Source organism: Meleagris gallopavo, chromosome 5 (assembly GCF_000146605.3).
Source record: "Meleagris gallopavo isolate NT-WF06-2002-E0010 breed Aviagen turkey brand Nicholas breeding stock chromosome 5, Turkey_5.1, whole genome shotgun sequence".
Classification (NCBI taxonomy): Eukaryota; Metazoa; Chordata; class Aves; order Galliformes; family Phasianidae; genus Meleagris; species Meleagris gallopavo.
In genome coordinates, this window is record NC_015015.2 from 55,294,440 (window position 1) to 55,319,145 (window position 24,706).

At 45.9% G+C, this 24,706-nt stretch overlaps 1 protein-coding gene across 6 annotated transcripts in view; it reads right to left on the reverse strand.

The window, feature by feature from the left end:
* Window positions 1-5,534: 5,534 nt before the first annotated feature.
* Window positions 5,535-24,706, reverse strand: part of KTN1 (kinectin 1) — a 58,819-nt gene continuing 39,647 nt past the window's right edge. For 2 of the 6 annotated variants that reach the window (XM_010712105.3, XM_010712104.3), the window contains 13 exons: window positions 23,824-23,914; window positions 21,875-21,961; window positions 19,812-19,901; window positions 18,814-18,894; window positions 17,994-18,083; window positions 17,815-17,907; window positions 16,721-16,792; window positions 16,132-16,215; window positions 15,851-15,934; window positions 13,326-13,409; window positions 11,842-11,934; window positions 6,936-7,059; window positions 5,535-6,036 (listed from right to left, as the gene is read on the reverse strand). In XM_010712105.3, the coding sequence (XP_010710407.1) occupies window positions 6,032-6,036; window positions 6,936-7,059; window positions 11,842-11,934; window positions 13,326-13,409; window positions 15,851-15,934; window positions 16,132-16,215; window positions 16,721-16,792; window positions 17,815-17,907; window positions 17,994-18,083; window positions 18,814-18,894; window positions 19,812-19,901; window positions 21,875-21,961; window positions 23,824-23,914 (1,078 nt within the window). In that variant the 3' untranslated portion in view covers window positions 5,535-6,031. The remainder of the gene's footprint in view (window positions 6,037-6,935; window positions 7,060-11,841; window positions 11,935-13,325; window positions 13,410-15,850; window positions 15,935-16,131; window positions 16,216-16,720; window positions 16,793-17,814; window positions 17,908-17,993; window positions 18,084-18,813; window positions 18,895-19,811; window positions 19,902-21,874; window positions 21,962-23,823; window positions 23,915-24,706) is intronic. The other 4 variants (XM_010712106.3, XM_010712110.2, XM_010712107.3 and 1 more) reach the window with 3 other exon arrangements.

Sequence of the window (24,706 nt, forward strand, 5' to 3'; positions counted from 1 at the left end):
CTCACTGTTCAGCAGCAACAAGAAAAACTCAGGGGTTTCACATTAAAAGAGCTTGGGGTTGTGGGGGTTTTTGATGGAAGAAAAATGATGAAAGCGGAAGAAAATAAATGAATGGGAAACAGTGAATATCATCGGGAAGCAGCGGTTCAAAGTGTCTGTGGCTGTTGGTTTATGTAAGCTCAGTGCTTTAATCAGATCCATCACAGCTCCATACGATGCCCGTTGCCCTACTCACAGGGTACACTGTGTGTTCATTACGCAGCCAGAGAGCGAATGGTAACAGAGGTCATGTGGGGGAAGCAGCAGTTTTTTAGAAAAATAGGAACAAAGTCATAACATGAGCATGACATGAGAGGGGCTGGCTGGAAACTGATAGCCATCATGGCTCTTGGTGGCCACAGCCAAGGTGAGTGACTCCAGCAGTGCCCAGCCCTTTTCTCCAGCTGTTATCCCTCCCAGCAATGGCACCCACCTGGTTTGGGAACACGGAGACACGGAGGATGAGCCTCTATTTCTGGTTACAGAAAGGTTCATTGTCTCCTGGGTTAGCGCTCTCCATTATTCTTAATGGACGCAGCACTCCTCCATCCTCCAAACTTGAAGGCTGACAATAATTATCACAGTGAGTCCTTATTGATCCAGACCTCCCTCCCCTTCAGGAGGCACAGATCTAACGCCATAGCAGTGAACATGAAGAGCAGCTCTACAAAGCAGGCGTTGGCAAACCTGTGGTCTTGTAATGAGCAGATTAACACAGGATGCAGATGTGTCCCTTTTAAAGCGGGTATTTATTAAAAACACATCAATATATCACTGCTGCGGCACACATGTAGCTTATTAGCAAGAGCCCCCCTCCTGAGCTGGCTTTTGTCAGCAGCAAACAAAGCCACGGAGATGAACAGTGGCTCCTGTAACTAGAAGTAGCCCTCACATGAACACTGATACTTCCTAGAGCAGCACATTGCTGTCTGCAACACCAGGAGAGCACCAATGGCAATAGCAACGCAGCACTCCTAACAGTAGAGGCTAGGCAAATTCATACATACATACCTCAAATCATAGAATCATTCAGGTTGGAAAGACCTCCAAGATCCCCCAGCCCAACCCAGCCCATCCCACCATGCCCACTGCCTACATCCCTCAGTGCCACCTCTCCACAGCTCTGAAACACCTCCAGAGATGGTGACCCTACCACCTACCTGGGCAGCTGTGCCAATGCATCACCACTCTTTCAGTGAATAAATGTTTCCTAAAATCCAACCTCCTCCTCCTCCTCCACAGGAAGCCATGACACTGGCTATACCACCAAACAGAGCTGCACCACAACCCATCAAACATCCCAAGGTCTATGACAAACATGCCACAACTGACAGCATCCAGAATCCAAGGGGAAGGGAAGCCCCATAAACCTTATGAGGTTTCACACTTGCCCTGAGAGGAGGGAGGTGTCCTTATCTCCGTTTCAGATGGGAAAGATGATGATGATGCTCACAAGAAGCCCACGTTGTTGGGGACAGGACCCAGCTCCACCAGGTTGCTCAGTGCCCTTACACCAAGCCAGGAACTGGGAACACACCATATAGGTGCTGAACATTGAGACTGGATGACCTGTATGGCCCCTTCCAATCCAAACCCTTCTATCATTCAGCCCTACTGACCAGCCAGCAAAACCTCAGTTTTCCCCAAACTCCTTTATCTGGACACACAAAGCTCCTCTGCAAAGCATCCCAGTGAGGCTGCAGGGAAGCAGCTCTTGTCGTTTCAACTGTCATGAATCTTCAGCCAATTTACAGTTGCATCCATTAAATTAATAATGATGAGCCAGGACTGGCACTGCTGATACAGACCTGCTCGCCCTGCTCCTGAAATATTCATTGACTTTAAAGAACAATATCCCCATGCCCAACGAGGCTCAGGTTGTTCTCAGCAGGGTTGGATTAGGACAAGTCAATTTGTTTAAGCAAGAGGCCGGGCCTCAAAGGATGTCATAAGCACAGAACCATGAAGTCATTCCAGTTGGGGAAGACCACTAAGATCACCAAGTCCAACCAATTGCCAGTGGCAGCAAAGCAGCTGGTTCTTAGTGCACGACTGGACATCATAGAATGGCTTCGATGGGACCTTAAAGATCATCCAGTTCCAACGTCTGGACTTGGCTGTTCCCCCTCCAAGCTTTAAGGAGGGCTGGGAAGGGGATGAGTGCTTTACCCAAACGTGCCCTGCAAGTAGCAGAGCCCCTGGATTGCCCCAGATGGGCCCCGTCCATCTCATGGCTTTGGTCCCATAGAGACGTAAATGAACCCGTGGTTGTGTTTGGAGGAGAGGTTGTCAACACAAATAATTGCTGATGAGCCTGGAAAGCAAAGGCCTAATGAGCCCTCGGCGATGTTAACACCAGGTCTCTATAATTTAGTAGGATGCCATTTATCATCCAAAACCATTTCATAGAATCACAGAATAATTCAGGTTGGGAAAGATCACGAAGATCCCTGAGTCCAACCCCAACCCACCCCTCCAAATGCCCACCAACCATGCTCCCATTTGCCCTGTCACATCCCTCACCCAGCTGAGCGTTGAAGAGGTCTGCAGCCAACACTGCTCTTGGGCTGAGGTTGAAGAATCAATGGGGAAAACAGGGGGAAAAAATAACAGTAGGGAAACAGGCCCTATGCAAAAGCGTTTCCTACCAGTTTAATTAGCTCTTCAACAACACAAAGGCAGAGCCTGCTTTCCCGAGAGCCTAAAAACATATTTTTAGGTGCAACAGCTCCAAAAACTGCAGCAGGAAGCTGAGCAAAGCCTCCAAGGAGCCACGTGTGGGTCGTGCTGCGGATGCAGGAGCCAACAGCTCAACCATCAGCATGGGGGGGACAGAGGCACACGGGGCCCTGGAAGCGTCCCAAACACGGCCAGGGCAAAACAGTGGAAATAAAGAACAGTCTTTTGTATGGAATCAGGCAGCACAGGGCTGCAGGACATCTGTCATCCCAGAATGGCTCAAGAAGGGGAAACGTGGCTGATGGGTTCGGGGATTGGGCTGAAGTGGGTCCCAATCTGCTACAGATCACCACTGTGGATGGGAAATACTGTTTTTTTCCTAGAAGGACCATCGGATGGGAAAGAGGAGAACAAAAAATAACAACTTTTTTTTATCCTCTTCCAACCAAAACATAGGAATTCAGTTCTTTTGAAGGGCTGGGGTGGCTCAGCCCTTTTGGCAGAGCCATTTTTCATTTACTACTGCTCTCAAGCTGGCTTCTCCTTTAAAAACAGAGCCTGATGCAATAAAAAAAAAAAGAAGAAGAAGAAAAAAACACATTGAGTGAGGGAAAACATGGGAGAGGGGTGACCCAGAGCACCAACAGCCCTGGGGAGAAAACAGAGCAGCACCACCACAAACTGCTTTAATGGCAAAAATCATTTGAGGGCGAATGAAAGTTGCACGAGATTTCTTTTTTTAATCACAGTAACAAATAGCTGAGTGAGTCATGGGCCAAGAAAAGCCAGCAGCAGCTCCAGGAAGATGAGCAGGGGAAGGGGCGGGGGGGGGGGAAGGGTCGACGACTTGGGGGACTATGAGGATGCACAGCTCCCGGAGCTGCAGTGGGGACACAGAGGGCCTTCCCCTGCCTTTCTCCTTCCCGTTTTGCAGAGGTCGATTAAGAAACCCGCTCTGAAGTTGGGAAGCTCACAGCACCGTGATGCACGCGGCTTCTCCGGGAGCAAATTGCAATTAAAAACCCATCGCTGGCATCTGAGCATCCCAGGGCTGGCCCTTCTCCAGCTCAGCATCCATCAGCCATTGTCTCCCTCTAGCGCAGGCCTGGGGCTCGGGGAGACTTGGCGGTGATGACCGAGCTCCCTCCAATTGATTTTTAAGCCCTCGTGTTTTATTGTAGCAGATACCCAGGGCACGACTTTCCTAGTGACCAAACCACTTTCCAGATTGGAGAGACAGATGCCAGAGGCTGCAGTGCTCGAGGACTGGGGAGGACACCAAGATGAAAGCATCCCTGGGGCTCTCCCAGCACTCCAGAGAGGGGATTGGGGTTTGCTCAGCTGGGCTATTGCAGCTGCCTTTAACACCTTGGGACACTTCTCCTAAAGCAAAGCAGAAAACCTGCACTGAAATTTATTACAATAAATAAATTGCACGTCCCCTCTCCAGGGAGGATTTTTGCCAAGAGGAAAGGGAATGACGCTGCAGTTCTCACCCCTTTGAAACTGAGCTCTGCAGCTTAACCCAGAGGAGAAGTTCAAGGACCTGGAGAACGTGCTCCCACGTTGCCCTCAATCCTTTGGATGCTGTGCTCCCACATTGCCCTCAATCCTTTGGATGCTGCATCTGGACAGCCTGGGCTGGTGGATGGCATCCGGCCCACGGCAAGTGTTGGGATCAGATGGGCTTTAAGGTCCCTTCCAACCCAAACCATCTTGTGGTTCTGTGATTCGGCTGCTGCCTACCAATAAAGACAGGCCTCCAGTTGCCTGCTGAAGGATCAGCACCTGACCAGAACCTGGAAACCTTCCAGGGTTTCCCTCAGATCCAGGCGTAAGGAAGGACCCTGGCACTAGAAAGGCTTAGTGCTTCAAAGAACCAACAAGCAGTCTAAGTCGTACTCAGTGACATAACATATCTAAGCAACACTGGTTTACTTAACTGCAGACATGAAAGGCAACCTCTGCACAGAGACACAGGCTCTAGCTTTTTTTTCCCAATCCTGAGCTATTCTGGCAGGACTTATGAGAAACTCACTGGTTTCCTGGGTGGTGCAACAACGAAGCTTCTTGGTCTCCCATCTGGTTGTCCAAGTCCCAGAAAGAACAAAAAATATGAGAATGAAAAAAAATCCCCACAAAGGTAACAGTGTGAAAAGTTCAAAGGGAACAGTTTCAACCATTTTGCCTCTACAGTTATTTCACTTTGCCCCCCATTCTGTTTTACTGCCTCTCTTCAAATATTCATATCCTCAAGTATTAGCCAAAGCTCAGCAGGAACATCTCATTTTGCTTCACAACATCATGCAGAACTGAAGAGTTCTGCTAAGACATGCATGGAATCACTCAAGCTGGAGAAGGCTTCCAAGATCCCCCAGCCCAATCCCACCCCACCCCACCATTCCCACATCCCTCAGTGCCACATCTCTATGATTCATGAACACCTCCAGGGATGGTGACCACCCTGGGCAGCTGTGCCAACTCACCACTACTCTCTTAGGAAATGTTTCCTAACACCCAACATGAAGCTCCTGTCACAATGTGAGGCCATCGCCTCTGTCCTATCGCTGTTACGTGGGAGCAGAGGTTGACAGTCTCCCTTCAGGCAGTTGTAGATAGCAGTAAGATCTCCCCTGAACCTCCTCTTCTCCAGACTGAACCATCCCAGAAAAGAAGGGCACCTGAGCTCCCACACACCCAGAGGAATCCCTGTCCCACCTGAGCAGACCCCCCACCTGGAAGGAAGGTCTCCAAACAGAGGTGGCAATCTCACCTGAGCCCAGCGAGTCCAACACCAAGAAGAGAAACGCCACAAATAATAGCATCCCTTTATTTGCTGACACCATTACAAAAACTGATTACATTAGCAACAAAAAAAAACAAAAAAAAAAGGAGTGTTTACTTGAGGTTGAAGTCAGAGGCAGCTAATCCCAAAAATGTATTTAAGTAAAACAGTGTACAACATCAGTATTAAAATGTTATATCCCATTGGTGACTTTGCCACATTGGAGTTCTCTGAACAAGTTTTACTGAGCAAAAGAAGACAAAAGATTACGTGTTTACTGTCTCTCCAGGAATGTAAAGGTCTAATTATCCAAACAGGTTTTCTTGTTATTATAAAACTAAACTCTGGAGGTGTCTACAGAGTCGGGTTTTTTTCTTTAAATCAGTAGTCTAACAAGGATTAGAAAAGACAAAACGCTGTTCAGTGTCTCTGACGAAGTAGAAAGGGTGAAAACATAAATAAGGCTTTAATTTGGCAAAATATAATACAATGCCTTCTGCTATCCTCAGATCAGTGATTCCTCGGACTTCATTCTGCAAGAGAAAGACACAACATCACGTGAATCCAGCAGTTCCTGACAAGTTGGCCTCACCCACTGTGAGTGCCCTATTGCTGGCCCCTGGGATGAACTCTGCCAACCCTTGGCTAACTTTGGGCCATTTCAGAACTTCAGCAGCATGATGCAGTCAACCACCAAAGCCCAGGTCTCAAAGCTGGCAGAATATTAAAATAAAAGCCCTGAAAGCCCTGTTGGTGTGTATGTAAGTGGATCAAGAGTTCATGCCAGGCTGATGCTTTAGGTGTTCATATCCCTGTGACCACAGCACACTACTGCTAACTCAGGGAAGCCCAGGGGGTTACATTACAGCCCAATCCCAAAGCAATCAGAGCTTACAAGTACAGACACTTGGCTCCTGTAACAGGGAAGAAGGAAACAAGGCACAGGCACTGTGAGAACAAAACTTTGCACGGGATAAAGAGTTGTGTGCCTGAACTGAGAGGGTCACGGATGCAAGGTCAGTCCCTGTTGAGTGAAATCTGGCCCCAGAAAGGAAGAAACCTGGTGCCTACCAACTCTGCTTTTAAAGCAGTGCAGATTGTAGAGTATCTCAAGTTGGAAGGGATCCATAAGGATCAAGTCCAACTCCTGGCTTCACACAGGGCCACCCAAAACTCAACTTATGTCTGAGAGCACAGGAAGACAGATCATAGAATCACAGAATGGCCTGGGTTGCAAAGGAGCACAGTGCTCATCCAGTTCCAACCCCCTGCTATGTGCAGGTCGCCAACCAGCAGCCCAGACTGCCCAGTCACATCCAGCCTGGCCTTGAATGCATCCAGATAGGAAGCTTCAGGTTGTAATACCTGCCTCGTCAGACCCAAACCAAGTCCCACACCATCACAGGGCAGCACCCCAGCCCTGCACACCCACCTACTAGCTGGTAATGTTCTCGTCCCTTTGACAGCATTTGGCTTACTGACACGAGCAGCTTCTTGAGATGACCTACATCCTGGTTAAGATTCACCGCCACATTTAGTTTTTTATCAGTCAATTCCTGGAAGAAGAAAAAAAAAAATCATTAAAAACTCATTTACAATCTAATTACCAAGAAAGTCTAGAATTAGCTCATCTGTATAAAATTACTGCTCCTCGCACAGATGGGAACGATTTCTGTAAGTCAGAGGGTTACAGCCACATTTAAAGGGAACACTGTTCAAAGTCAAGAAGCCATTTCCCATTCCAAGGAATCACCTGCACACAGCATCGCTGCCCTCTGGCTCCAGAAGGATCACACGTGCTCCCTGCTTCCAGGAGCTGTGCTGCTACAACTGCAGCTAAGCCAGACCCAGTCAGCAGTGCCAAGCCACTGCCACGGCCCTGCAAGCCTCGCTACAAACCACAGAGCGCATGTGTCATTCTGTAGGATGGTTTCTGAGCCTGCTGCTGGAGGAACGAGGCTGCAGGACCACCAAATACTTGTCTGATGGGTGGGAGAGGGACGGTGGCTTGGAGCCGTTGGTGATTTCAGTGCACCACGAGCTGAGGTCAGCAGAAGAGATGGCTGAATGGCGTCCCCAGGTTGTGGTTTTTCGTCCCGTGTCTTTTTTCAAGGAACTCAAAGCCTAAAAGCCACTGAAGCCTTTCATTTTCTGGTCTGCTGCCCTCTGTGGGATCATGTCCTCAGCACTACTGAGTAACTGAGCTCCAGCCAGCAACCCAGAGAAATCTTTTGGGGATATCTGGCTGGACATCCAACCCTTCAATCCCCTGCACCAGCGCTGCTGGGCACACGGTGACACAGCTGCCCTGCAATGGAAACACCCAGCTCACTTTTTTCTCCCCTTTTTTAAAAAACAGCTTCATATTAATAGGGAAGCCCTGCAGCTCCAAAGCGGACTCTTCCCCTCCTGCCTGCCCTTCTCCCCAGGTCAGGCGTGCTGCGCTAACGACGATATAATCCCTGTTTGATGACCTTTATTGATTGCCTCCTTCAGAGAGGCACAAAGAGCTCCGCATCAGAACGCTCCTCGTTCAGCTCCCAAGACAGACGTGCAGACAGACCTGCAGGAGAGCTTCCCCTTGCCATTCATCAGCTAAAAATAAGCAAACCTGCCTCGGTGCCAGCGCTACAGCAGCACCCAATCCCCAACACGAACACGGGAGCGTCTGCGAGCGCTCAGCATCAGCCAACTGCACTCCAGCTGAAAGCAGCTCTCCTAACAGAACGAGACTGATGCATAATGCTGCTGCAAATCTCTCCCTGGGGTTTAAGGGAAATTAGAGCAAGTTCAGAGAGGGCCACTTTCCCAGCTCCCATTTGGCTCGCAACGCGGCTAGACTTGCTGTAACGCAGAGAGGGCAGTAAATCAAACTCAACCACCTGCACCATTACAGAAACTACTCTGGGCTCAGGCAAGAGAACAAAGCAATATTTTGCAGAGCTCTTCGCTTGCGTGCAACTGGTAAACATTTTTCTACTCTAAAAACCATCGGCAATCGGTTGTACAGTAGCTTTAACCCATTTTACCCTTACTGAAGTAGAAAAGCAGCTCCGTCAAGGGTGAGAATTCACACAGCAATCTCCTAAGGATTGATTAAAGTGGAGAGGCGAGTGCAATTAGCATATCAGCTAATGAATAGACCACGGCACTGACCAACAGCACTGGGAATGCACACACGTTAGTGTAGGAACCACCACAAGCAGAAGCAATGGAGGAGCCCTTCGTTTCCCCCCCAGCCCTCACACCTCAAGGAAGTGCTCTTCTCACCTATATTTGTCTCTTCCTCCCTTCTATTTTGTGGCTTTACTAATCGTAGAATCACAATTTTGGGGTCAGAAGAGAAGCTAAAGCACCCCCCCTCCTCCACAGCCCCACCATGGGCTGTTGCCCTCCATCAGATCAAGCTGCCCAGGGCCCCCATCCAGCCCAGCCTTGCTTACCAATGAATTGTAGACATATCCTCAGCTTTCAGAGTCAAATCCTGACCAGTCCTCAACGGGCTTGGGCTCAACACAGGCACACAGCAGCTTCTGTTAGCCCACAGCTGCATTATGGGGCTGCTGCTGCACCCTGGCCCCATAGTTCTGGGGCTTGAGGGAGAACACTTTTGGGATGTGGGGAAGTAGAGAGGCAGAGGGATGGCTATTGGAGCCTCTTTGAACCTTAATGATTCTATGCCCTCCTGGGTACGTCCCCAATCAGGTGTTCCATCTGACAGGCACTGAGCTGACAGATTCATCCCTGCTGTGCTCCACACGTATGGCATTCTCAGTTTTCAAGGATGGAGTGTTTCACACAGATTCAGGGAAGAAAGCCCATTAGACTGCATATAATCCTCAAAATAAGTTTACTGCCTAAGAGAGCTGCTGAATATAAACGACTTCCTTAAAGCATACTAAAAGGCAGCCTTTAGTCATCATCTAGTCCCATAAGTGACAAGGAAGCAAGCTAATTAGAAAGCCCAAATGGTCTATTTTTAAATAGAAAGAAAAGGAGTCTAACGAAAACACACAGAATGTGTTTGAGGGTTTGTGCAAGCAGCATTTCTCAATTTTGTGGGTTGGTTCCAGTACCCAGAAGGAACAAATATGCTCATTTGCAAGCATATGTTTTCAGGTCCTTCTTAACAAAAAATAAAAAGTCCCTGTTGCTAGGTGGAAGTGGCTGGAAGACTTTCTTTTTTTAATCTAACAGCTATTTTAAGCTGGGGTTTGAGGCTTCTGGGGAGACAGCTTTGTTTTTTTGTTCTGAAAAAAGAAAAAACAGCAGCAAAAAAGGCATAAGGAAGGAGATAACGTTCTAATTTCAGCCTCTGCCAATGGCTACCTGTTTACAGCAGTGTTTAGACAATTAACTATTTTTTTTTTTTTTAAACTAATGAAGGCTTGATTACAGGTTCCTTAGGACTGTTTTTCCACACTCTTAGGAATAAAGCAACAGATATTCTACGGGAAAACTGGATAGGGCCCCACACTGCTCCCACACAGCCACAGTGGAGCAATACATAAAGCAGAGGGGTTCTGCAAGGCTGAAGTGATGAGAGCCCAAACAAACAGGGTTTGGCCACAGCAGGGAACATCTACTGACACCTGGCCAGCATTACCAGCCATGAGATGCCACGGCTGACAGCACCATGGCATGCCTGACTCTGAGCTCTGCAAACAGGAGGCCATAGGCAGGATAACAGATTCCTCTGGTGGTCAGCTTGTATTGTTAGCCCTGCCCCAAACCCTGCACTTGCCTTCTCAGCAAATTGGGCAACCCCTGGCATCAAGCCCAAAGGAAGGTCAGAACGGCATGGCAGAAAACAAGCAGTCTGTCACTGACTTAAAGAGGGCTGCTCTGTTCCATCCTGCTGCAGACAGGGACATGGAACACCCAATTGTCACCATCTGGCCTTCTGCTGTCAGCACAGGACAGGGCTCAGCAGACCCAACATCCCTTCCAGGAAAGCAGCTCACAGGGTTGGGACATCAGTGGTTTCCCAAGCCCAGCTGCAGCTCTGGCCCTGAGGTAGGAAGCCCACAGCACGTGGGTCGATCAGCATCCATGAACGATCACTCTGAAAAAAGCCATCTCTTTCCTGCTAATGACTACAAAAGCTTTAATACTGTACTCCTTAGAGGACTCCTAGCTTCCTGTCTCAGCTGATGAAGCCACATATTTTTAGTGGCTAAAAGGAGTCGATACACAAATTGCTCGTCCTACCAGCAAGTGCTCCTCTCCTCCTCAAATGGCAGCATTTCCTACCACTCTATCCATCAGATGAAAATGGGTAATGAGCTTCACTGACACCCTTTAGCTGTGTAAAACATGCTGGGAAGACATCTGCTTTACCCATCCCAGCTGCCTACTGGAAAGCTCTTCTGAAGCCATTTTGAAGCTGATGAGAATGCTTTTGTTTCCAGAAATGGGAAAGCCCTGTTATGACACCAGGACTCAGGCACCTGTGCTAGTGGTGAGGGCCAGCTCTCTGAGAGTACCAGCTGCAGAAACAGTTCAGCAATCTTCCATACAAACAGTAACCCACAGGCTCAGGCAATTACCCATCAACATGAGAAAAAGCCACTTCAGAGCCCTTCAATTCCAGATCTTGCAACTGCAATCCAATCACCAGAGGACCTAAAAACACCGACAGTCTGCATAGTTCTATACTCACAGCACAAAGCAGCACTTGAGTTGGTTGCTTACTGACAAGGACCAGCATGACCTTGCTGCAGGACCACACCAAGATCAGCACAAATTCCCAGGAGCATGGGCCAGCTGGACTTGCATTTAAGCACTTACCTGTGACTAATGGCAGGCTCCTGCCCACAGCTGCAGAGAACCAAAAGGCTCAAGGTTCTGGCAAGAGATTTTCCCAGGACACTCAAGACTACCCTCTTCCTTTGGTATTACTTATGCCAACCCAACTGTCAATATTTTAAGCTTACTTAATAATCAGCAGATTTATTTATAGCGTCTCTTCTTGAAGGGACAAGTTTGGGGATCTTCTCTTAACTTTTCTCTTCCCACTTCTGCTCAAACCAACAGCCCCTGGAAGCCCAGATCTCACATCCAGAATCTTTCCCCTTCCTTCTTGCAAATTTGACCCACAGGAATGAGGTCATAACCCAGATGACAGTGAAACACCTAATGCTTAGAGAGAAAGATATCGGTATCCCTTGAATACAGCTCTGTGAGGCTACTGTGACAAGCTGCAAGACAGGAAGTTTCATCAAGCCTTAATTTCCCCCATCAAAATCATGCCTAAGCTGCACCTAACTTCCCAAAGTTGATACTGTGCATGAGATTTGTGCTGCTCTGAGCACAGTGGTCTCAAGAGAAACACTCACCGACTCTGTGCGAACGTCGCTGTTTTCAATAACATTGGCATCCCCAACAACTTTTCCAATTTCTCTCTCAAGAGATGCCAAGGACTCCTGGGCCTGCAGGGTGGGAAAACACAAAACAAAACAGAGGAGGCAACAATTAGCAAAGGCTGAGAACTGAACACCTCCCCCCCCCCCATCTCTACAGGAGCAGCATTAGAGACACAGGAAATCATTGTTCAGCAGGAAATGTGTTTTATGCCAGATTTGCTCAGGGGACCAATACATTTGCCAAGATTGACATGTCTCCTTACAATCAGTACGTCGCGTGTCAGCTTGCCTGCATTTTAAAGCAATTCTATGGGGGAAACTCTAATAGTCTTACATCAAGTTACTATAGTAAAAAATTGCATGGGTTTTTTTTTTCGTTTCATGTGAGAGTAGCTGCACAGGCAGGTCTCCAGAAGCCTGACTGCTGATCTGTATTTATACTGAGCATGCCACAAACCACAGGCATCAGTAGAGCTCCCTTCATGCGTACACATCCAGTGTAACTGTCCCAAGCAAAGTGTTTTAAACACTTTATCATAGCAGATCTTCGTCTTCTCACCTCCTGGCAGTGCTTTAGTGACTCTGTCAAACCCAGTGGCCCATCACTGACAGGTCTTAGGGTACCTCAAGAGGCAGGACAGCTGTTGAAGATGCCTGGAAGAACTGCTATTAACCCCAGAGCACTAGCAACCTTCTAGCTTCTAGCTTCTGCATTCCTTCCCAGTTTCATCTTGTACTTGTGGCTGAGAAGACAGCATCACAGAAGGAACAAAGGGTTGTAGAGCCCAGAGCCTGGCCTCAGCGACTCCACAGGCTATTCTTGTCTCTCTCCATTTATCAGTTCTCCCATGAGAGGTTCCTCCCAGGGGTGACAGAGAAACTGAGACCTCACATGCTTAAAGATATTCCACTCCAATCCATCTTGCAAGAGCAACCAACGCAGAAAAGCAGAGGTAACCCACCTGCTCGTCTCACTGAGCTTGTGTTGAGCTAACTTGAAAGATTTGCAGTGTCCTGGGCTACAGCCAATTTGTAACCAAGTGCAAATGGGCAAGATGGCTTGTGAGCCAACTTGTAACCATCACCATTTGAGCCTGGATTTAAAAGCTTCAGGCTGTGATGTGGGTGTAGGGCTGTGAGATGGGGTTTTATTTTAAGAAACCCAGCCTAATAAAGAATTATTTGTCAGCCTCAAATCACCTGTTGGTATAAAATTATCATGGACAAGAGACACTTTCAAGTCAGGTAATGAAACAAAGCTGCTTATTACATTTTTATCATTTCAAAAGACCCACAGGTATCATGCACAAGCTCTTATACCTGGGAAAGCAGTGAGTGCAGTAACACCCCAGCAGGCAGGCAGCTGGAAACACCACATTTTTCCAGCACTGTAAAACTACAGATTGAAAGGGCTTCAGCAGTATTTACACCTGTAACTGTTAAGGGTCTCTGCTTACCTTAGGCAAGTCACCAGCTACCTTCTGCCTCTCGTTTTGATCAACTTTGAGTTTCGACAGTGTTTCACTTAACTTCGTTTTCAGCTGCAAAACAGTAACAAAGGAAATCAGTTTCCCCCACGTATAAACAGATGCAATTCGTCTTTCCCCTAGCTTGCCCTAGTGCACACTGCAACAGGAGTAAGACTGCTAACGATTACTGCACACATTGGGTTAGTGAACACGTAATATGGCGAGGTTTACAAAGACAGTCAAAGAAGAGAGAGTCCATCTGTAAAGATAAGTGTCAGGAATGGAAACTACAGAAGAAAAGATACAGTTGGAATCAGATTAACTACAAGTGATCTCGGCTACACTGCCAATAGGACCATTAGCAATATCTAGCACTCCTATCACAAGCCAGTCCCAGCTTCAACTCAATTCATACAAATACCCCAAAATGTAGACTGTCATCTTCCTAATTCATGCTAAACTGTCACTTCACTGCTGAATAAATTAGAAAACCCTCTGCTTGTCATTTTAATAAAGCACCACTTGTTACAATTCTGTTGACTTAATCAGTCTGCTAATGTCAGATCAGGGAATGAATCACTGGCAGGGGTATATTAAGTTGTCGATTGTGTTTAGATTCAGTCCAAAAAGTGAAACTATTTCCATCAAGAGGGATGAATACTTTGCACTGCCTGCCCTTAAAACACAGCCTTCCAGAGAAAGGAAATAAACTTTTTTTTTTTTTTTTAAAGAATATTTCAATTGCTCTTCAATCAGCACACAGAACCAGCCACAGCACTTAAGACTGGAGCCTCAAATAAGAAAACTAATAAGAAGCTTGAGTGGCAATTTTGTAGGATTTGTGACTCTGAAGTGCACTGCACTACCGTCCACTATTCCTGCTGTCAATCTTCTTGGCAGCCAGCAGGGATTAAAGCATTGAACAATGGGCTACACAGAGAGCCAGATTCTCCCTCGTTCCAAACCTCTGCAACACACATTTATCTCATGCACAGAAGGCTTCCCCCTTTGGAGCACGTGTACCAGTGGATGCTGGTTTCTACATTTTGGGGAAGCACTCTGCAGTGGTGCCTGCTTCTCTCCATGCTCAACCCTCAAATAAATGGAAAACATTACAAAATCCCATCATTTCCTATTCCTTAGCCTCCTGCCCACTGCCAGAAACAAAATAAAGAGGGGGAAAAAAAAAAAAAAAACTCTCCTATGCACTGGAGGTTGCTCTTGAGCCATTTGCACACAGGCACTTGTTTACTACCTCCTCCAAATAGCACAGCATCATCACACTGCCAAGTCAAGCTGCCCTAGCAGGGAGCTCAGCTTTTTAAGCTTCTGTTGTTGCAGCACATAATAGATTGTTGCCTCTTATATTCAAGAGGTTGGCGTTTGCTGATTAACTTTAAGATATGCATTCAATTCCCATTTCCCCTGCTTTCAAAACAGGAGGCTTTGGTTGCTGAGGAAGGATGCTAATGAGTGCTGTACTAGACTTGCCAAGCATGCAATTCTACTTAAAGTAGTTTGTGTATTTTTTTTTTAGTTTTTTTTTCTTAAATTGACTATTTTAGCCACATTTGTGGAGGTGTCCAAGGCCACGGATGGAGCCCTGGGCAACCTGATCTGATGGGGGACACCCAGCCCACAGCAGGGGGTGGGGCTCAATGATCTTTAAGGTCTCTTCCAACCTCAGCCATTCTACAATATGCTTCTATAACAGGTTATCAACTACTCCAAAACCCACCGAAGACACAGTGGCAGAAACAACCTTCTCTTGATCCTGGCTCAAAAGCACAAAGAAAGCGTTGTTCAAACACAAGCACGGGAAGGAAAAAAAAAAGACACTGAAACAAATGAAAGGACTCAGATTGGAGAACCATGCATCTATGGGTCTATAGGTCTGGCCTCGGGTAATCCAACTGCTTCTTGAGAAAACCTGCAACAGGAGCATTATTGGCTGGATAGTGCTTCTAGCCAAGCATGCTGCACGTGGTGTACGCCACAAGCCAGAAGAGTTATTCAGCCACATCAAAACACCAGCTGCAGAATGGCTGGATACTCAGAATTAATTCAACATTGCTTTGGATCCATCTGTGTATGTACATAGAAGGATGGAAAAGCCTCTGCCCAGTCAGAGCATGGGTATCACAGGTGCATCCTCAAAAGCTTTGGGGGGAAAAAAACAACCAGAGAATATTCCTCAAATTGAAGCGATGAGAGCACGTCTGTTGCTCCAAGGATGTTATATCTGCATATGTCTACACTCTAAAGCATTGACTCTCAAGAAGGCTCGGTTATCAAAGTCGTAAAGACTTTGGAAAGTCTTAAGAACCAGACATGCTGTTGTTAGGAGCAGAGAAAGAGACAAATTGTAGAAGTCAGACTACACAAATGACCGAAATGGACAAAAATATCAAGCTGAAGAGGTTAGCAGAACAGACAGGACTTGGAATAAAGTCTCTGCTTCATAAGTAATGCTGGGAGCCTACTTTGTGCCCAGCAGAGAACAAGCTTCTTACCAAATTTAACTCTTCATTCTGTCTTACTGCTTCAGAATATGAATCATCAAGTTTTTTCTGCAATTCAGTCAACAGATCTTTGAGCTGAAATGAAGTTTAGAGTTTTAGGATTTGTCTCCTTAGGATGCCCACTTTTCTTCTGCTCATTATTAGTGTGCCGCTCTACCCTAAGGTCACAAGCATACAAATTCCTCAGCCATAGGGGCTAAGCATTAGATTAGTTTGCCAGCCAAGTGGTAACCACACAAAGGAAAAAGGACAGCTTAGTCAATCATGTTTACCTCTCTGACTTCTGAAACATAAGTAGATCGCTCTATTTCTGCCTTTTCTAGTTCACTTTCCAAATGTTCTCTCTCTTTTTTAAGCTAGAAACAGAAAAACAGAGTTAAAACAAATGTTTTCAATGTCTTCCTTGCAGCATCATTTTCTTAATTTATTATTAGCTACAAATTTCTATCAGTTACTCCATGACATTTAGAGAGCATTTCAAATCCAGTGACTGCCTAGCTTTAAACTGTTAGACTTCAAGAAGATAAAAAACTAAAAAGATCATAAAACAAAAAAAAGGATCAAACCCAAGACTATTTTGATATATCTGCTTGTTGGCAAACTGCTTGGTCTCCCAAGAAAAGGGCCCCACTTTCCAAAGACTCAATCCAGTGGATGAGTACTGAAGTAAAATCAGAACAGTTTCTAGAACTCCGCACCTCTGCTTCTTAAAAGCATGTGCCAAAAGGTTCAGCCTTAGCTGCAAGACAAGATGCACACTGCTTACAGGAGAGAAATCCCAGGATACTCAGATTTATAGCAAAGGATTAAATTATGTTTTGAGTAACCAAAAGCTTCAAAGAGAAAAACACTTGCACGTACAGTTTCAACTTCTTTGATCTCTTCTTTTAACCTCTCTACCTCGTGCTCCAAAGAGGCGACCGATGAGCGCATCTGCAGAGAGAAACACATCATTTAGTTGTGCTGGTCGAAGACAAACTTTCCACATACACACAGGCTTACCATTCAAAAATATTAGAGATGATGAAAATCAGTGGCTGAATCAAAGCAGGTGTTCACTCCAGTAATTCAACATACTGAGCCTCTATTATAACACTTCTGCTTTCTCCCAGCATGAGAAGTTGTGATGCATATTTACAGCCCAGATGCCCAAAAAATTTGGAGTGTAAGGACTAAGCCAGTGTCCATTAGTCAGAGAAATACCTTTCCCAGTCACCTAACAGGGAGAGCAGTCTCCATTCATGAGCTACACACAGCTAAACCCAGCATATTTAGCCTTATTAAGGTCTGTATAAGCACAGAAGATGGTGGCACATCTACAGCTCAAGATCTGACAGCCTTTTATAAGCCCCCCAAACAAGAGGTTTATAAATTATCTATATGTATGCTTCAGGCTCATACTCTCACACTCAAATTTTGCTAAACAGGAACACTTTTCAGAAATAATTTCTTGCAAAGGAAAAAAACAACACAGTTTGACCTACTTTTACTCTAGATAAGGAAAGAAACATAAAAGGCTTGCTTGCACGAGTGGCAAGAAGTAACAGAGCTTTCCTAAAAAGGCAAGCTTTGGAGGCAATCTCAAGTGTAATTAGCTGGCCATAATGGATTAGATGCTTCAAAGAAGCAAAACAAAAACATCTTGCTTATCATTATATGATACCCAAACCTCAGCACCAGGAATCTACATCTGCTTACAAACGGACTTGGAAAACAACAGGCACCTAACAGAAACACAGTCTGAGCTGCCACGATAAAGAAATGTACATTCCTGGGCACTCTAATGGGACACATACACTTCCATTATTTGCAGACTTCACCTTTTTCATCCCTGGTCACGCACAGAACAAACCATGCAGCTAGGGGTGTTCTACAGTCTCTGCAGCTCTCAAACACCCTCTGCTACTTCAAGCAGAAGCTGCCTGATTGTATAAAAAGCAGATCTTCAGACGTACCTGTTTGAGTTCCTTCTGTGATTCTTCAACTTTTATCTTCCACTTGCTTTCCTCCTCTTCCACGCTCCTCTGCAGCCTCTGTAAAATTCCCTCCTAGAAAGAGCACGGTTTGAAAGTTTTCAGCAGAAGAAAGGCAGCTTGCAGCATCACAGGATACAAGAAGCAGGCACCCCGCTTACCGTCTCCGCCAGAACCGATTTGTATTTCTCACACTCCAGTTGTAACAGTATGTGCAACTCCTCAGCCTCCTTCAACTTCTGCTCCATAACCTGTCAAAAGAGGAAAAACAACCAAAGTCACATTTCAGCGTTGAGTTCTACTAACTACCTTGCTTCAAATAGCATTCAATATTGGCCAGTCTGACTTTCTATCCCATGCAAGGATGCCAACAGAATCCTTGAATTATGGAATCACGGAATGGCCTGGGTTGCAGAGGAGCACAGTGCTCATCCAGTTCCAACCCCCTGCTGTGTGCAGGTCACCAACCAGCAGCCCAGGCTGCCCAGAGCCACATCCAGCCTGGCCTTGAATGCCTGCAGGGATGGGGCATCCACAGCCTCCTTGGGCAACCTGTTCCAGTGCCTCACCACCCTCTGGCTGAAAAACTTCCTCCTCAGATCCAACCTAAACCTCTGTCTTAATTTAAAACCATTCCCCTTTGTCCTCTCACTATCCACCCTTGCAAAGAGCTATTTACAATAGCAAGCACAGCATTCACCTACACAATCACAACCTTTACAGAAGGTACTGCAGTAACCCTACTCACCCAAAACCAAACCAGTTACTTGAAAAAGGAACCAGGAATTTCAATCAGTGCTTTCACAGCTCAGCAAGGTCCTTTTCAAAGATGCAACCGTATTTCCAATATACATAATACCAATAGCCATTAAAAAAATTCTCTCAGTGCCTGTTTACCAATTTGAACTTCAGAAGTCTGCAAGATTTGTACCAGAAAATACAGTATGTCATGCACAAGGACTGTCCGCTGTTTGTGCTTACCTTGATATCTTCAGATCCTGAAGCCCCTCTCAAATACTCTTTAGCCATCTTTTCAAATCCACATATCCATTCGCTATGGCTCTGTTGGGAAATGCATTCAGTTAGAGCAACAGGTAACCTCAGTAAAGTCATCTTAAGGATATCTGTCCTTCAACTGCAGTATTATGAAGCAGCATTTCAGTCCCCCAGTTCCCACAGACTGACCAACAGCCTGACACTGGTTATCCATCCAGTACTGAGATTTGAGGGGAGATTCAGATTGGATATAAGGAAAAAGGTTTTTTTGTTGTTGTTTTTGCAGACATCCAAGCTCAGGCTGGATGGGCTCTGAGCACCTAATGGAGCTGTAGGTGTCCTGTTCACTGCAGGGGAGTGGAACCAGATAGCCTTTAAGGGTCACTTCCAACTCAAAGCATTCTGAGTCTACTGTAAGCAGCCCAGAGTCAACAGACAGCAATCCAGGAGCATAGGGCTATGACAGACATAGCTCATGGGGGTCTGCAAGTACTGAAATACAGTGGGGTCACAGAGGTCTCCCTGCAAATGCCAGGGCTCTACGAAAAATATTTCAAGACCTAAAGAATTTTTCGTTGTTGTTAGATCTTTGAATGGTTAAAGCAGACATTTGCCACATAATTCTGGGGATCTCAGCAGGAAGGTTCCTTTATAACATATAAAATGACAGAAAGTCATTTTAAAGACTTAAGTCTTGCGATGAATGATCATCATCAGGACACTGAGATTACTCAAATAGGGGTAGCACAGGCAGGTGAAAGAGATGTCAGGGAAAAAGAAAGGATAAATAAAAAAAACTAATGCTGTTCTCGAGGTAGCCAAGCTTTGCCTCTCTGCTGCTACCAAGCACACACCTCACAAGCAGAAAGCACTCGCTTCCCACTGGAGAACCCTTGGGAGAAAAGACTGCAGGGACACAGTGCAGACCACCAGTGCAGTGGGAACCCAGCTCCCAGCAGGACAGTGAGCCCCAATTCTCTTACCATATCGGCAGGAAGAGAGACATTGGGGAACAGCTTCTGGAGCAGTTCTCGTGTCTCCACCTCGGCAGCTTCCACGTGCTGCTGCTTCTCCTAAACCAAGAAAAGAGCTCATGTGAAATAGGGCAACACGCTCCTCTAGTGTGGCAATAGCCTCTCCTACACACAAAGTAACTTGTTTAACCCAGATAGGTGGCTTTCAGTGAGGAAGGCTCTGTGGTCTCTAGAATTGCCAGTAAATAGCTTCAAAAATTGACAGTAAATTGCTTCAGAATTTGGCCTTCACGTTTGTTTATGCTTTTGAAGTTTTATTTTCTTAAAGGTCTCCTCCAGCCTCACCTGTTGGCACTGTATTTACACCACCACTCACTTGTTCACAACACAACACAAACTACACTGTGCTGAGCGACCAGTTCCATAGATCACACCAACACTTCCACTCAAGTTGAGTGATCTCAAAACCAAGAGGTTTGATCAAGGTTTACAAACACCATACTTTTTTCAAACAATTTTAGGGGGGTGGAAATGACTGTAAATTAACATAATCTTATCAAAAACAGAGCATTAAAGTCAAAAGTAAACTTTGTGTTAATGCACATTTGAACCAGGCCAAGAAAGCAAGAGTGTTCCCTGCTGATTGCAGGGAGGTTGGACCAGATAATCCTTAAAGGTCCTTTCAACTCGGAAGACAGAATCACAGAATCATTTAAGTATTACTTTTATGTACATAAAAAGAGGACCCTTACACCCTCCTTCCCCAATTTGGGTGAAACGGGAAATAATTATTAGAGCTGCGTGAAAACCTTCAGGTTTTTTGCTTTGCAAACTCAAAACAAACAAACAAAAAAGCCCAGAGTCAAGGGGTTTCACAGATCCATCGCTCCTTCTCAATTTATCTACCATGAGAAGTGCCCAGCCATGGGATGTTTGCTTGCAGTGCCTGTGGCAGATGGGTTTATTCAGCCAGACACCGCCCCTCATCAGGCTCTCACTGAAGGTTAAATGCTGAAGCCCAACCCTGCACAAAGGCAGCTTCCAGTAAATGTCTCTTGCTAGCATTTAATTTTTCTTCTCCTTTAACATCACTGTTACTGCTCTGAGTTCCTCTGCTGCAAGAGACCAGTGGCATTAGTAGGTTGGGATCCAGCGACAGAAACAGACAGCAGACACAACAGGTTGTGAAGTTGTGCTGGGTGCATTAGTTCTCAGCAATTTAGAAAACACCCCGAAGTGTCACGTGGCTGCTTAACGAAGGCTTCAGACTGCACGAGAAAGCAAGCAGGCATTAAACACAGCAAAAACAGGTACACAAGTTCTTAGAGCACAGGGCTGAGCAAAGGAGCAGTGACATCTCTGGGACACAGATTGGCAGCCCTGAACCAGAGCTCAGCTGCTTCTGGCTACCTGACTTTTGTGTTTTTTCAGGTTATTTGAATGCATCTTTCTGCTGTTGTTTCTTTTTTTCTTTTTTTTTTTCTTTTTTTTTTTTTTAAATTCTGCACAGTGACAATTAGCACCAAGTCAGGCTCGTAACAAATGCAAGCTCATTCCAGGGCAATTCAGACCCTGTGTCAGGTTAAGGATTGCCTCTGACAGGCTCTGTCAAGCTTCAAACAGTTTCAAGGAGGAAATTCACAGCTGCAGCGACACAGTTTTCCTGAGAAGTTCCCAGGTTTTTAAATAATCATCTGGTTCTAATTCTGCGTGGGGCCAACCAATGCATTGAAGCACAGAAGAAGCCACGTAGATGAAAGCAGGTCGCTGCCCAGCCTGGTTTTGTTCTGGAGCTCCTCACCGAGCCATTCACGACAGCTCTAACAATTATGCAAACAAATCACAAGTCAGCATGCCCACAAATTAAGGAGAAAAATAAACAAAAGAAACCTGAAGATGACAGGAAGAAGCAGAGGTGAGAGCGTATGAATGATCACTCAGAACAGGCTATACTTAAATTGCAGTAAAAGTTAAATGCCTCCATTCCACTTAAAAATAAAAATAAAAATAAAAAAACAGCTGCAGATCTGCTTCTGGCTTAACGCATCGTTTCTAGCAGTTAACATTACAACCTTGGCAGTCTTGTTCACTTTGTCCTGCAGCAATTTTTCAGTTGATGCCAATGCCTCCATTGCTTTCCAGTTTTTCTCCCGAAGGTCCTAATCATTTTTAGAAAGAATCATTTCAGTTCAGCCAATATTGAAACCGTTTCCACTTTTACTTCAGAGATATATTCTGCATTACATTCCACCATTTGCATTTAAATGCTGGTTACTGCATGATTTTGCTGGGTAGGATGACATAGGCTAGCAAAAACACGTGTCATGGCCCAAGAGTTCGAAGGAAAATGGGGAAAAAAATGCCAATTTCTGCCCAATGTGCCCCATATCCAAAAACTGATCCCAACCCTACGGGACTGCAGAGCACAGCACTGCAGTGCTGGCAACCCCACACTTTGACTGCACTTGTAAGAAGAAAGAGGGAAGCTTCCAAAAGTAGTGAGGAACACAGACACCAAACCACAGATTACACAACAGAGTGTTAGGCATGTCGCAGTGCAGAACCCAGCATGGACCCAAATACACATGGAGGTGCACACACTGATGTTCCCAATCGTGCAACCAGATCTAACGGCGTCCATCCCAATGCCTCAGCACAAACCTACTAAGCCAGGCCTGACAAGGGGCCTCAGCTCACAGCACGAGCCCAAAGGAAACCTGAGGTGCTCACCAGTGCCCTCCTGAAAAGCTTTGGGCTTTCACCAGAGGTGGGCAGGGCTCGGAGTGCTGCATCTTTCTTGGCGAGGTCGTCAAACGTGTACTCCACAAGGCACAGCAAGGCTGAGAGCTCATACAAAAAGGACATGGGGCCTTGTGGGGAGGAGATCACAGTGCCTGGGACTTGGGTTTTTTAATTATTTTTTTTCCCCCAGCCCTCAGAGCAATCTGCTTCAGCAAAGGACTGGTTTAGAAAGGCATCCAAATCCTTGCATGTGCTTACATTGGCTTTATTTCCTCACTTCCTCACTCTGCCTGTCTGTCCTAAGAGCTCTTTCATGGCTCAGAAAACAAAACTGGCTAAAACTGCAGCATGGCAAGCTGGGACTTACAGTCACGGTCCACTCTTATCAGTAACCAAATTTCTGCCTGCACCACAGAGGGTACTTGCAACTTCCCTGGAGTCAGTAGAAAGCACACACACATTCTACCTCTCTAACTCATGTGTCTTCTGATGAGACCCAACCACTTTCCCCTACTTCATTTCAGCTTTTACGCAATCCTGCTTGCTCAAAAGCAATACATTCTTAGTGTTTACTCATGTATGATTCTTATCATGTCTCACTTTTAAGCAATGAGGCATATTGTAAGCATTCAGTAGGTTTTATAGGCTATTAAGTGAGCTAGAAATCCCGTATTTTAACAACTTTCCTCCATATAATTTAAAGACACCATTCTCTTGCTCTTCACAAGTCATTGTATTGAGGGAGGTACTTCAGAGAACTACAGTGGAAGATGCAATCTTTACTTCCACCAGCAAACAACCTGCATGGTGCTGCCAGGGGCTGATGCAAAGGGAGGCTGACTGCCCTCACCACCCCCACAGGATCAGGATTAGCAGCTCCCAGGAGTGGGAAGTGGCAGATCTGAGAGTCTGAAGGTAATATCTCCTCCCATGTTCCCACAGGACGTTCGGTCAGAGCACAGCCCTTTCATCCTCCCACCCCAGCCCCTTGGGAAAGGCTGTGCTTCTGAACGGGGCTGACAAGGTTGAACTCAAGGCTGAGAACTGCTGCAGGATGTCTCCTCCCTCTCATCAATTCAGCAAGTAATCATAAAGCTGCCTAAACATAAGGGATCCCTTACTCACACCCAAGAAAAAAAGAACGTCCAGAGGACACAATATGGGAAACAAGTGTCAGAAATATTCTCTTAGCAGAATGCCCTAGGAATTGAGGAACGCCATGCATGCAGGAGTCAGGGAAGGCTGCTGTTCGAATGTGGAGGGGGAAAAGTTTCCTTACGTTATTCTTTTTCCTCTGTTGCTCAAAAGCATTTCTCTGGCAGGCGAGCTCATTTTGGAGACTGGCAATTTCCTTCTCTTTCCCTGCAACCCTGAATGAGCAAAAAAGAGTCATAAACAAGTCAGGAGACATTTAGAAAACCTTCATTGAAGCAGTGCTGCCCTATTACATATGCTCACTTTCTTCTCTCCTAGCAATGCACCCTCTTTGAAAAACTGCTCTTGCCACTTGGCAATCCCACTCACTTCCAACAGCTCTATGAACTGTGGGCTGCCAGAGCACAGCCCATTGTAAACCTGCTGTTTGCTTACAACAAGTATCTGCACACATTTATCAAGGCCACGGAAAGGCAACACGTTTGTTGAGGATAACTCAGCCAGCCCACGCTAGCACAGTACCACAAAACAGGCACTGTCTGCTGGATGAGAGCACTCCTCTCTGAGCACCTAGTCCACAATTTACATCATTTAAAAGAAAATATTTCAGCCAGCAAAGAATGCATGACAGTGGCAATTTGTGTTGCACAGCATAAGCTGGCACGGCATTAGCTTTCTCATAGTTCTTTAGTCATCTCAATGTTACAGAATCCTCCTACCCCCAAGACCTTGCCTGGAAAGCAATCTCTACCAAACAATTTCACAATATGAACAAGAACCCTACATATGGCTGAAGGCTTAAGGAAAAAAAAGCTTGTTGTTTTACTTGAAACACCACCATTTAACTTTTCAGACATGCAGCCAAGTTGGCATGCACCTAAAATTAAGTCAATCGTGGTTTGCTTACTTGTGGCCAAATCATATACTGCAAGCACTGCTGCAGAAGATCCAAAATAAGAATTATTAGCATCGGCTGAGTCTCTGTGCTCAAGTTTTATGAGATACTG